The sequence below is a fragment of the Diuraphis noxia genome, unplaced genomic scaffold (genome assembly GCF_037042655.1).
Source record: "Diuraphis noxia isolate RWA-SAM2 unplaced genomic scaffold, SU_Dnox_SAM2 contig0009, whole genome shotgun sequence".
Lineage (NCBI taxonomy): Eukaryota > Metazoa > Arthropoda > Insecta > Hemiptera > Aphididae > Diuraphis > Diuraphis noxia.
In genome coordinates, this window is record NW_028301719.1 from 79,479 (window position 1) to 94,039 (window position 14,561).

At 31.3% G+C, this 14,561-nt stretch overlaps 1 protein-coding gene across 2 annotated transcripts in view; it reads left to right on the plus strand.

Moving 5' to 3' along the window:
• The window catches only part of LOC149054173 (cAMP-dependent protein kinase type I regulatory subunit-like), an 80,170-nt gene extending 76,830 nt beyond the window's left edge, over nt 1-3,340 (plus strand). For both annotated transcript variants that reach the window (XM_089230482.1, XM_089230483.1), the window contains exon 7: nt 2,532-3,340. In XM_089230482.1, the coding sequence (XP_089086608.1) occupies nt 2,532-2,616 (85 nt within the window). In that variant the 3' untranslated portion in view covers nt 2,617-3,340. The remainder of the gene's footprint in view (nt 1-2,531) is intronic.
• Nucleotides 3,341-14,561: the final 11,221 nt, after the last annotated feature.

Here is a 14,561-nt window from a genome sequence, read left to right on the forward strand (position 1 = left end):
TCAGTAGCATTAATTTATCATGTCTAAACATAAAATATATTTCTAATTAAAATCGTATAAAATTGATTTCTGATTATGCAAACATTTAACTCTAACGGTTATTTTTAATTTATTTTATTAAAATTCCGAAAATTTAGTTTCCAATTATCATAACATTCATAACTTTTCGCTTTAAATATCTACCAGTTTTTCTCGTGAGTTTTACCTTGTTCGATTTTAAATTTAAAACCCATTTCTGATCGAAAGTAGGCCCTACAGTGAACGATACATTAGTTAGTAAAATATGAGTTTATTATAATAATATTTTTTAATATTTACTTATTTTGATAAATCTAAACATCCTCAAAGATTAAAAATTGTTTGAAAAATTTATTTTTATTTTTTTTAAATATCTCTCCATCCAAGTTAAATCTGGGTTATATTGGATAAACTTTGTTCCGCCAACTAAAAATATTTGTTTTCCTTAGCTGCCTACCATTATAATGTTATTTGCTTTGACGTCTTTGGTTTTAATTAACTATTTTTGCTTTAAACTAATTTGCATCATATAATATATTATGCTCTTTCAAATTATAATAAAGTACCTAACCACATTTCGAAAATTCATGTGTTAAATGCTCTCATAGGTTTAAAATACATTTTGCATAGGGGCAAAGTATACGATGATTAAATCCGCTACTGGTTTTCCGGCTAAATAAAATATTTAAACATCTGCGACCTTATATATTTTGTGCGTACGCGTAAGTGTTACATAGGTAACGCACTACACGACCTAAATAATCTAATGCATATATCAGTGCCAGTTACTTTTGCGTCTTAAATAGTAATTTATTAAATTAAAGGATTCACACACTTACTATCTACGCACACGGTACATGCACTGTTATTTTTCTCGTTATTGTTGCCGCCGTTGCCATTTACTTTACCTGCCGCCAAGTCTAATCTTCAAACGACCTGGCACTCGCAAAAATACGGAAGTGAGTTCATTAATCAAAAGTATAGTCGCCTCCGAGTAGAAAATTATGCGATATGTGCAGAGAGCGACTCAGCAAAATGCTGACGTTCTTCGAAAAATATTTCGGAATCTATTTAATAGAAACTATATCATGCAAAACGATTTATAATATATTCAAATTGTGTGCGTGCAGAATGTTGTGATCACACATGTATCCACACACTAAACAAAAGTTAAAACATTCTGTGTATGAATTGATTTTTTTGTATTTTATGAAAAGTATGCGGAAACTATCATATTATTTCATGTTATGATAATATTGCGGTCTGGTAAGATTATTAATAAATCCGGTTACTATACATAATGCATAAAAATAATTGTTTTTTTTAATCTATATTTTACTCTCTCGGTGGAAATTATTTGTTACGGGTACATTTCATATTTTCTAATAATTATATTTGTGCTTTTTTTCAACCAATTGGTGAACTGACGTTGAGTGTTTTACTGTCGAGTCTTAATATTTCGAATTTCAAGAGGAAAACAAATAAATACCACTTTAAAACGTTTCGAGTTGTGAAGGTTTTCGAGTTATCCAGTAGGTTTGAGTTGTCGCAACTCGACTGTGTAAACATTTTCAATCTTAACACCATATTGTTATTTGATATAAATACTATACATTAAAATCACCTAAGTGCTCGATAATATGTCATGAAAATACGCAACGGTGACCCTAAACAAATATCGTGCTTGAAAAGACGAGCCAGTCGAGTCTTTTTGAGACATAATATATGACAAACATCGACGTATTGTATTTCTCCCGTGATAATGTTGGTCAACAAAAAAAAAAAAAAAAATGTCTTCTAATCATTCGGTAACGATAAAACCCTGAAAAATGTAACAAAATTATATATATTTATCATATTTCCATTAGAATGCATCAATTTTAGTGACTTGTTTTCTCAATTAAAAATATTCGTTATTTTATGAAAATTCCGAAAGTTGTATGGTGAAAAACGATACATTTGACTATTACATTTAATTTTGTTATTAACTACTTAAATGATAAAGTAAAAAAACATTTTTTTCTCCTTTAGTTCTCGACATTGTGAGCAATGAAAAACGAAACACTAATTGAGTGATATAAAATAAACGGTAAGAGTGGAAAATGAAAGTGAAACGGAATAGGACTTACGTTTAAATATATGCTGTTCCTTTGCAATATTATAATCTCGTGCAGACAAACAATTCCGTTAAAACGACAAAGGTTTAATTATTATATTGTTTACTGTCGTGAAAAACGTTGAAATTAGACGACAAAAAGAATGAAAAATGCAACTTCCAAAAGAAGACGTGTAAAAAATATAGTATATTGTCATAAAAGGGTTCATTATTATATTTTATCGCAAAACGTTATTATTATATTATTAAACTATATTGTCGTGGACATGGAATTGTCACAAAAATACGTACAATTTCAAATGTGTTAATGTTGTTATTTTTTTAAAATTATGTACACTTGTTCTTCTGTATTCTTAAACTTCTTTATTGAAATACATATTTATTTTTTTCATTTCAGGTTTGAAAGAGTGTTGGGCCCATGTGCTGACATATTAAAAAGAAACATCACACAATACAACAGCTTCGTATCCTTGTCCGTATAGGATTTATACACACATACAACGAACAATAAATAAATTATTTGTTTTCATTTTAAAAACTATTATCGGTTATTATTTTATCATTATGATTTTTCGTTGCAGTGTTGTATACTATTAGGCAATTATAATTAAATCAAATTTCGTAATTATAATTATTATTTTATTTTATTTTTTTGTTAACGTGCTTTTATTATTACCTATTATTATAATTACTTTTTTGTGGATAAAAATTGTAAAAAAAAAAAATTGATACATAAATATTATTGTTACCTACGAGTCATTTTAAAACTAACATTTACGAAACGTTGTCAGTCAGATACGACATTATAGTAAGTCATGTGTAGTTCTGTTTGTTTTTTGTTTTCTTCCCTACATAATGTTTAACTAGTTGATCGGCTCAACTGACTTAAAACTACAAGAATATACCTAATATTATATCCTGTTCGTAATTTAATGTCTAATTATTATTATTATTATTATTATATACCTACGCTACTACTGCATAATATTATTACTACTGCGTTTTCTCCACTACCATAGTCATCGGTCGGTTAAAGGGTTAACAGTTTACATTATTCAATATTTATATATATTTTTTGTATTCAATAACACTGTTGACGTTTTGCATTTAAGTATATTAATATTATGTCGTTTACAACAAAAGTTGATCGACTACGTATAACGTATTGTACCACTTTATAGATTAGAGACGATTTTAATAATTGTATTGTTTGTGTAATATGTTTAAGTTTTATTTCCCCCCCCCCCCCGTTTTATGAAACCGGATGTGTACCGATAACTTAATATTGTTTCGAAAAGTAACATTATGTATTTTATTACACATGTATGAGTAAGCACTTTGAAAAGTCGATTAAAAAAAAAAAAAGGCCAGAAAAATGTGTGTTTCCTACTGCCACGGTGGATTGTTTTTATTATTATTTACCTTTTCTCCGAGACGCGTGTGAGACCGTTTGTCATAAAATGTGTTTTTGTTTACACGTACAAAAACAAGGAATATACAAAGACCCAAATCAAGGAAGAGACGCGGTGCTCGGGGGTCGCGGACGCTGTCAAACAAACTTCTAAATAGTAATGTAAAATGTATTATTGTAAACAAAACAGTATGGATATGTGTCATCCTAAAATCTTCACAGACGTTCGCGTCTCCTATGCGAATAGATGGTAATCAAACCCGCCTTTTCCTCCCTCAGAAAACACGATGACGACACGTGGTCTGAAGGGTCGTACTGAAATTCCGACATGTCTGTTGAGGCCGAATATAAAATTCCACCTACGAGTGAAAAATATTAAGGTTTGGGACGTAATGCGACCTAAACGTCGCGTCATCTCACTGTCGTCATCGATTGTGGTGTCGAAAGTAGGTATACAATGAAGAAAAAATAATAACAATAATATGTTTCTTTGACTTTCGATCGCCGTGTACCGTGACGACGCGTTCTCGGTGTGCGACTGATGGATTTCCATACACGCGTCATAAACAAAAAATCGATAAAAGTATATTTTTTATGTTTGACTGATATTATTGGCAGGTGGCTTACGTGGCTCACCGAAGGAAAAACGTGACTCTGGAAAACGGCGTACTGTCAGGGTTCGTTATAGTATTATGATCCTGCAGTCTGATTTATAGAAATAAAAGAGTATAAGGTTCCTGTTTGCTAACGCAACCTTGTTACTTTGCAGGGGTGCGTTTCAAAAAAAACATCGATAAAAATTTAAAAATTAAAAAAATCTATATTCTAGTCACGCTTAGCATCTAAACACCAAATACTGCAGACGTTAAAAATCGTAAAAAATCAAATTAGTGACTTCCACCCGCCCCCCCCCCCACGAGTTAAATATTGCACCACGCAGTTGTACAATAGTCGGCAAAATACGAATTCATTCAAATATTTAAACGCAATGCAATTTTTTTTTTTACTATTTCCATCAACAATATTATTAATCACACAACATAATATTATGATAACTACGGTTTTGAATAGGGCGATAGGTGGCACGTATATATATATATATAGGTTCTGCACAATTATAGGCCACCTGCGGACTATAAGTCTACAGAACAAATGATATTCTGGTATGCTTTAGTAATGAAACGATACACAGATTATGCTGACTCTCGTCATTGATGTCGAACTCGCGGCGAATTTGCTCTGCAGGTTAACAGAACACAGGGACGTAGAGCATAATATTAATATATAATATATTATTATTGGCGTCACCGCCATAGACAACCGGGTCTGAGCCGTTGCAGGTAGAGACTATCAGTCGACAACTACAGTCGAGCCCACATTTTTAAGTCGCATTAATATTTGGATTCGCTGTAACATATATAGGTAGATTTAACGACAACCAACCATCAAATACCTACAAATAACCTAACCTACACATAAATCATGATAATTAAATATTGTTCGACTCATATTGTGATCTTCTATACTACGAGAACGGGGTTACTCAGCAGGCGACAGGGCGCTTTATGATGAGATGTTCAATAATTTGTGATAAACCTTGTATATGCGTCACTATATCGCGTTCAATTATTGCGTTATAGTCTATGAACGCTGGTCATGAGTTCCTAGGACCTGTAAGGTATAAACTAGGAAACAATGTATTTGTACATCGATCCAAAAAATCAGGTTCTCAAGACCCATTCAAGTAATAGTTATAGCTAAACGACCGTATTTCTCGACTTAATAGGATTTGTTATGATTATAAAATAATATCGACGGTCGCTTGGTTTTAATAAACGAGGTGGTAGGCGTGTCGCATGCAGTGATTAACATAATATTTATTTATCGCACGGAATTACTCTGTCAACACACATAATATATCATCATAACCATTTCAATTGTTTCGTTAGATATTGATAAAACATTGATTTACATATAATCGTCAAATTGAAAAAAAAAGTGTGAAAATGGGGGTGGGGTCGTCTTTAACGTAGGTACTATACTATCATCGAATATTTTATGAAATTTATTTTACATTTTACATTCTTTTCCAATTCTCAAAACAATAGTCGATTGCAATTTGCTCGTCACCGTTAAATACTACTTGTATATCCGCTGCGAATTCGTTCTTAACGAAAATATGTTAAAAAAAATCTTATTTTTCGATTTTTCTGTAAATCGTTACGTTATTACAGAGAGGGAAGAGATGCCTGAGGTTCTGCGACCTCAAACCGCACTTTGATCGGGGTCTGGTGGTTCATAATTTACTGTCAAGTATCGTTCACATGCCGACGTAATGTTACATTATTACAAGTTACAAAAATAAATAAACTACCACCGACTCCGCCACATTTGCTTGTGAAATGTCTACGACTTGCATACCTATATTTTGTTCGTCACATCGTACGCGTGTTTCAGTGTGTAATGGACCGAGTAACCCCAACACATTCGATCGTTAAAGCGAAAATGTTTTCCGTTCTCGTTCCTTGAATTATTAAATTTTAATCGGTGCGAAGTAAACTTTATTAATGGAATTTCGATGGCCCATATATTTTTTTTCATTTATTATTTTGACAAAATCGCCAGTTTCGTATGGATTATATATAGACTATAATATAGTTTAACTTCTTATCCGCATCATTAACGCTGTACGAGACTTACTGTAAGGGAAAAAACTCGCTGAGTGGATGTTAAGTGTTGAATAATCAGGAAAGTCTTTTCATAATATAGGTTTCTTGTTAGTCTGGATTTCAACAAAATTCGAAACTCAAAATTTAGAACACCGACTAAAAAACAATAAAGATTACCATGATGAGTATAGTAAACGAAAATTAATGCATAATTATTACGATAAAAAGTATAGACGAATAGCAGTTAAAATACATTGTTATGCATAATAATTATTTATCATAGGTAGTAAGAAGCCATTAATTTGTGAAACAATGTTTTTGTTTTGTGTAATTATTATTTGGTCAAAGTTAATTTAATGCGAATTTCGGCATTAAAATACGAGTATTCAATATTTTGGGTGCCGCACAAATGCGTGATGTTTACCGCGACAACCTGTTTTTATCGTCACAAATCAAACGGTAAAATTTTCTGTTTTTTTTTTTTTATAACTCTGACAATTTAAAAAAAATTTACGCCGTCACGATATTAATGTAAATGCCGAACATTTATGCTACCTACCCACGTACAATCCTCGTGAAAAAAACGTCAACGATGTTGTTTTCATTGTTTAATCGCCGCAACGTCGTCGTTTCGATCAATCCGTGGCAGACGTGTTGTGTATCACTACCTGCACCGGTGCAAGGCGAGCCGGCACATACGTCGTCCCTGGGGAGGGTACTCGCAGGGTACAACTGTAGCGAACACTGCAGGAGTGGCGAATAGAGTTGCATCATCAATCGCGCATCGTGTGTTTTGTAAATTTTGTAATTTATTATATTTAAACTGCAGTTGTCCGTAAAAGCGTATTTCACATGTCCGACGAAAAAACACGATGACCGTGATGGTGATATCTGTTGGGGCGCATGTAAACTCCGCCACAAGTACCTTTTTTTACTGTAAACTCCGCCAGAAAAAAAAAAAACAGGTAAAATTGGGTTCATGTAAACTCCACCACTGAAAAAAATCAGGTAAAATTGAGTTCATGTAAACTCCGCCAGTGAAGAAAATCAAATAGTAGTATAAAATCAATATGATATATTTAAAAAAAAAAAAAATATAATATAATATCGTTCACATTAAATATTTAAATCATAGTACAAAAAATCATAATAAATAATCCAAAATCATATTTTTCATAATAATAATTAATAATTGTCCACATAATATACTAAAAATGTGAACATTCGGATGACTTTTATAAAATGAATTTTTCAGATGACTATGAAAGGATTCACAGGCATTTGTTGTTCGATTTAAATTTGAATAATAATTCATAATAATAATTTGAATCGCTCTAACCTTGAGAATATTTTATCAATTTTGACATATATCATCACAATAGATGTAAACGTATTTAATGTGAGAAGGCACGTGGCAATGCGAGAGCTGTCGCACTGACCAGGTAAAAAAAAAAAACTGGCGGAGTTTACATATACCCATTATAGGTAAGAAAAAAAAACTGGCGGAGTTTACCATAGACCTATTATTACCTTTTTATCTCGACCGATATTCTGGCGGAGTTTACAATCGCCCATCTGTTGAGATGACATAATTAATAAGATTGCGATGAGCACCGGAGGTCCGCCGCTGAGTATATCTAATTGAAAAATAAAAACAAATACTGACCGTTGAATAGAATCGTTTTACAGCCGTATTGGACGGCTGGCTCTTTAGACACGACCGACGCGCGCGAGAGGCATCTAAATTATAATTTGAGATGTTTTTGAGGAGAATTCGGGGTGAAGGGTGCCAATAAATAGTTCTTATAGGCTGGTCACTGAAACAGCTAGTCAGTGAGTGTATAGATTACACAATTTATGTTTTAGCCAACTTAGTGGCTTATCCCGTCGTTAGTATATCTATTAGCTCTTAGCATTGCTCCTGTAACATTAAACTAATATTGAAAACCGCTATTGTATTCATATTATAGTAATAGATTTATATTTTTTATTAATTTTTGAAATATCGGAAACAATGGCCGTTGGCATTTTGTGGCTGATTGCGGTTATTCATGGGGGGAGGGGGGCAACACGCGTAAAAGCTATAAATAGATGTATAGTGTTGTATTACATCCATGTATAGATCCATATTATTATAAGCACACTCTCGTTTTCGTTAATTATTCATAGGACACGGCGTCCCAGATAGGCAATATAGCTACATCATCTGCAAACGACCGATTTCCAGCTTTCGTTGCATAATTATATGGTTTAATACCTACATCAAAGTATGATAATGTCGTAAATTTAACGACATAAATTAGGTAAATCTAGTTCACATAATATTATACTAAGTCTATAGCCATTGAATGCAATTTTAGACTAACACAATAATAAGGCAATTAGCAATAGTTTTAAAATATTATGTCATGGCGAAAAAGTGATTTAATTTATGATCTGAAATTCTAAAAATAAACATTAATTTAGTCTCATTCAGCGAATAATTAGAAGCTGAATTTTGATATTTTTTATTAAAAAAAAAAAAAAAAAAAAAAACAACTCATACATTAACTTGGACATCTGCCAAGTCCATCTGCGTTTTACTGTACCACCCGTTTGTCCTCCACCATACGAATTAGAATTGCATTTCGTATCAAAGTAAATACTGCTTGAAACGAGAAATTATTTTAACGACGTCGTTAGTACTGCGGTTTTTAATCACTCTCGAGACCAGAGACCGTTTGGGACGTCCTCGAAGCGAATTTTAGACCTAATACTGCGAAGAGTTTTTTATAAAAAACGGCCCATTTACGACGTACCATATATTCATGACTCGTAGGACTGCACACTGTCACGCGGGCCACGGGCTCTGCGATGGTACAAAATGCAATATTATCGGTACAAACCGTGTAATTACGCGAGCACAAAAGGATTCTGTGGTCTATATAATATCCGTCATATTATTATATGCCATTATGTGTGTGAAGGGCACGTCATCTGCTCGTCTGTATTGTCGTGTGCCGTTTGTAGGAATATATTAGCAGGCACATCTATTCATCAACGGCGTATTATATATATATATATATATATATATATATATATAATAGAATATTATATATTATATTCAACGCATTTGCTTATCCATATATATATATATTATGATGGTACGTACCTGCTACTACTGCTAAACTTCACTCGTCTAAACCGTCCTGAACTCCCATCACGCGTGTATAATCATTACTGTTTTTGGCCATAATATTATCGAATAACAATATACGCGTGATTACGACCAGTAAAACGGACATGGCATATACATATTCTATGCGTGGTGTATGTATGTAATATGCACTTGTACGAATGTACGATTCCCCAGCACCCCACATATCACTTTTACAAAATTGCGGAAACGTTTCCATAGCCCCCCCCCCACCCCGTTAACATTATATAATCAACCAGAATAAGTATGCAAACGCATATATAAATCCGTGTACTACATTGTACAAATTATATTACAGATGTCGAATCAGCAGTGTCCAATGGACATGTGTTCGATAAACATTAAGCATAGAATTAGGAGAATAAAAAACCGTGGTCCGTGAGATAGCTGGGCTTAAACGTTTTGACGGTTATAATATGATATGTATAATATACTCACCCTAAGTTGTTGTCTGAATGGTTCGATCACTTCTAAATTCATATATATACATACATATACACACATATATGTATGATGAACGTAGATTAATGAGACTTTAAGTCTAATCTGCTGCGAATTTCGGTCGTGCGTCCGATACACACGATACATGCTGCATATTATATTGCCGTTGGCCTCGTACGTTTCCCCAGCACCCAACATATCACTTTTACCAAATTTTCTTTTGCCAACATTTAGTACGTCATTTGTTTGTATTTGTTTGACCAAACTCAGAATTATTGTTTGATGTCGACACGCCCCGGAAAATCAGTTTTTAAAAACAGTATTTATATAATATCTATAAGTATATAATATATTATATTGTTGAAACCTGATAAAAATTAATACAATTTCGGTTTTCCGTGCGGGGGCCGCGGAAACGTTTCCCCACCCCGTTAATTATTGACTTTTCGCAAATTTTCTGATACCAACATTTGGTACGTCATTTGTTTGACCAAACTCAGAGTTCTTTTGATGTCGGCATGCCCTGGAAAATCGGTGTTCCGTGTACGGGACTGGAGAAACGTTTTCTTAGACACTCTCCCCCTCCTTACCACTGTAAATAATAGACTTTGCAGAAATTTTCTTTTATCAATATTTAGTGCGTCATTGGTTTGTATATTTGATTGACCACACTCAGATTTTTTTGATGTCGACACGCCCCGGAAAATCAGTTTTTAACAACAGTATTTATATAATATCGATATATCTATAAGTACCTATATAATATATTATATTGTTGAAACCTGATAAAAATTAATACAATTTTTATTTTTATAATATACCTACTGATTTGTGTTTATTTAATGTAATATATATTTATATTACATTATTCTCGTTATTGATATTATAATATGTTTATTATATACTTTACCACGCTTTTAGAACATTTGAAAGCGAATTTCGTGAATCATCTTATAATATAGTTCCTATTTTGCATTGTTTATAATTACATTGACACCAAAAAAAATTACTTAACAATATATGTAATAAATACGTGTTTTAGGAAAAGCATCCAAAACTTGTTCAGTTTTTGTGCACAAATACCTATACTATATCTATGGGTTAGTGAATGATGTGAACAAGAGATAGAAGTATATGAGTGTACCTACTTGAAATAAAATTAAATATTTATATATAAAAACTATAAAAAGAAGTTTGACTTTTAATCATCTATTGCCCAGTATGATAAATTTCGTATTTATTTTACTAACGCCAAAATTACTTAGTGACCATAACATTTCTGTAATTGCACGTCTAAGTATATTAATATTTAAATAAAGTTGAATATGTTAATATACCTATTAACTATTGCAGTTTATACTATCACCAGATTGTATTTTTAGAAATAATGAGCTATATGTATTATTATTATCTAAATGTTCAACTCAGATTTTTTTTGTTTATTTTTATCATACATTTTGATGACAGATTGATACAATTATTAGTTATTCCTTAATACTTACTGCATGGTTATTGGTGGTTTTTTTTTTTTGAACAAAATATGTAAACATTAAAACGGTTTTATTTATATCTGATTTTGGAAATAGCTAATATATATTAGCTAATAGTATTAATCATTTAATGAGACTCATTGTGACTTGAACGCTGTGGACTCGTCGTGTATAAAAAGTTATTTTCTAACTCTTTTTATATTATAATTTAATAAAACAATTTGACATAAGTCATATTTAATAATGGCGAAAACCAGCAATACCTCCATTGACGATAATTGAAGCTATTTCGGAACTTAAAGACAGAATCGTTTTTAAAAATGACGATGGCAATCAAAGTAAGTATATTTTCTATTTTTTTAAAATCTTTATGAGTCACTAATTAGGTTGGTGATAGTACTAGTTATTGATTATATATTGAGATTATAATGATTGTTTTTAGTTGAGTTAATAATTCAAATAATAAATTTATTAAAAATAATACTAAGTAATAAATTGTAAAAGTGAATACAATATGTTATATGGAAACATGGAATATTTTTCTTTTTCACACAGTTAAGAATTAAATTAATTGAAGTATTTCAATTATTATTAAACGCGTAGGTACACAACCAAAAACAATCATTATAATCTCAATCACACAATCAGTTTTCGACAAAAACGAATTAAATTTTTGATGTAACTTTAAAACGAATGACCATAGATACATGAAATTTTTACCGAATGTTTATATAAGAATATTCTATCCACCATGCAATTTTCAAAAATGTTCAACTTAGTTGAACTATTCATAGGTATTTGCAATTTTCGATCATTATTAGTTTTTTTTAAATTAATATCGATAAAAATGTACTCGTTGGGTAGAAAAGCTTGAACATGTAATACAAGGTTCTTGATATATTGTTACAATAGCAGTTAAAAAATAAAATAAATTCATAGTCACGATTTTTTTTTATGAGCATTTAAAGTTGGAATTTACGAAAATATTCGCAAATTATTTTAAGCTAGTATTTCATACAAAACTATCTTGGCCGAAAATTTAGGGGATGATTATCCTGAAAATATAGGAGACGGTTATCAGGAAAATATAAGGGATGATTATCTCAAATTTTCTGAATAATCATCCCTTATATTTCCATGATAATCATCCCCTATATCATCCCCTAAATTTTCCTCCTATATTTCCCAAATAATCATCCCCTATATTTTCGGAAAATCATCCCTTAACAATTACAGAGTATCATCCCTTAAATATTTCTGGATAATCATACCCTATATCTTCCATATATCATCCCCTATATCATCCAAGGATTTTACCCATTATAACAATAACCGTTGAAAAATATTAAAAATACAGACACGATTTTTTTCTTATGAGCATTTAAAGTTCAAATTCTGACTAAATACGTAAAAATTAGGCAAAGTTAAAATTATCTCGGATAGAAATTCATAAAAGTTTTTTTTTTAAATCTAAGATTTAAAAATTTGATTCAAGATTCGTTGTATCATGTTTGTCGACCCTTATCAAAAAAAATTTTCCACTGGTAGGTCAAATTAAATTAAACAGCGCTGAGCCAAGATTCACTAGCGCTCCAAATTTTTAAAATATATTACAATTATAGTTTATTTGTTTTAACATATCGTTACTTATATGCAGATTTGTGATGCGGAAAATTTAGGGAATGATAATCCGAAAATATAGGGAATGATTATCAGGAAAAAATAATGTATTATTCTCTTGAAAATATAAGGGATGATTATCTGGAAATATAGGGGATGATAATCCAGGAAACAGGAGGAAAATTTAGTGGATGATTTTTTCGGATGATTATCTGGAAGATAAAGGGGTTGATTATCCAGAAAATATAGGAGATGGTTATCAGGAAAATATAAGGGATGATTATCTCTAATTTTCTGGATAACCATCCCTTATATTCCAAGATAATCATCCCCTATATCATCCGGATAATCATCCCCTAAATTCTCCTACTATATTTCCCAAATAATCATCCCCTATATTTTCTGATAATCATCCCTTAACAACTACAGATTATCATCCCTTAAATTTTTCTGGATAATCATCACCTATATCATCCGAAAATTCATCCCCACAAATTTTACTCCCCCTATGTTTCCTGGATTATCATCCCCTATATTTTCGGATAATCATCCCCTAAATTTTCTGGATAATCATCCCCTATGTCTTCCAGATATCAACCCCTATATCATCCAAGCCTTTTACCCATTATTACAATAACTGTTGAAAAATATTAAAAATACAGACGATTTTTTTCTTATGAGCATTTAAAGTTCAAATTCTGACTAAATACGTAAAAATTACGGAAAAGTTCAAATTATCTCGGATAGAAATTCATAAAAGTTTTTTTTTTTAAATCTAAGATTTAAAAATTTGATCCAAGATTCATTGTATCATGTTTGTCTACCCTTATCAAAAAAAATTTTACACTGGTAAGTCAAATTAAATTAAACAGCTCTGAGCCAAGATTCACTAGCGCTCCAAATTTTTCAAATATATTACAATTATAGTTTATTTGTTTTAACATATCGTTACTTATATGCAGATTTGTGATGCGGAAAATTTAGGGAATGATAATCCGAAAATATAGGGAATGATTATCAGGAAAAAATAATGTATTATTCTCTTGAAAATATAAGGGATGATTATCTGGAAATATAGGGGATGATAATCCAGGAAACAGGAGGAAAATTTAGTGGATGATTTTTTCGGATGATTATCTGGAAGATAAAGGGGTTGATTATCCAGAAATATATAAGGGATGATAACCTGAAAATTTTAGGGTAAGATTATCCTTGATTCTGATTAAGTATTTAGAATATTAAAATATTAAAATATTAAGTATTTAATTATTTCTTATACCTATTATATGATATAATTTATTACTTTATTACTTTATTAGTAAAATAAGTCCAAATATAGCCAATAGCTACATAAAAGACGTGGTCTCAACAAAACTGAAAGTATTGACAACTGTGACCAAAATACCAAACACTAATAACTTGTGTTATTTCATTATTTGCGACGAACATCCAAAGCGGAATTACCTATGTCCTATAATATCTAATTTAGTAACTCGAATATCGTAATACGCGGCTATTACGAAATCATAATTTATATTTTATTTTATTTGTCTATGGCTCAGCGGTCAGCGCCTCTATGGCCATCTATTTTAAACATTTT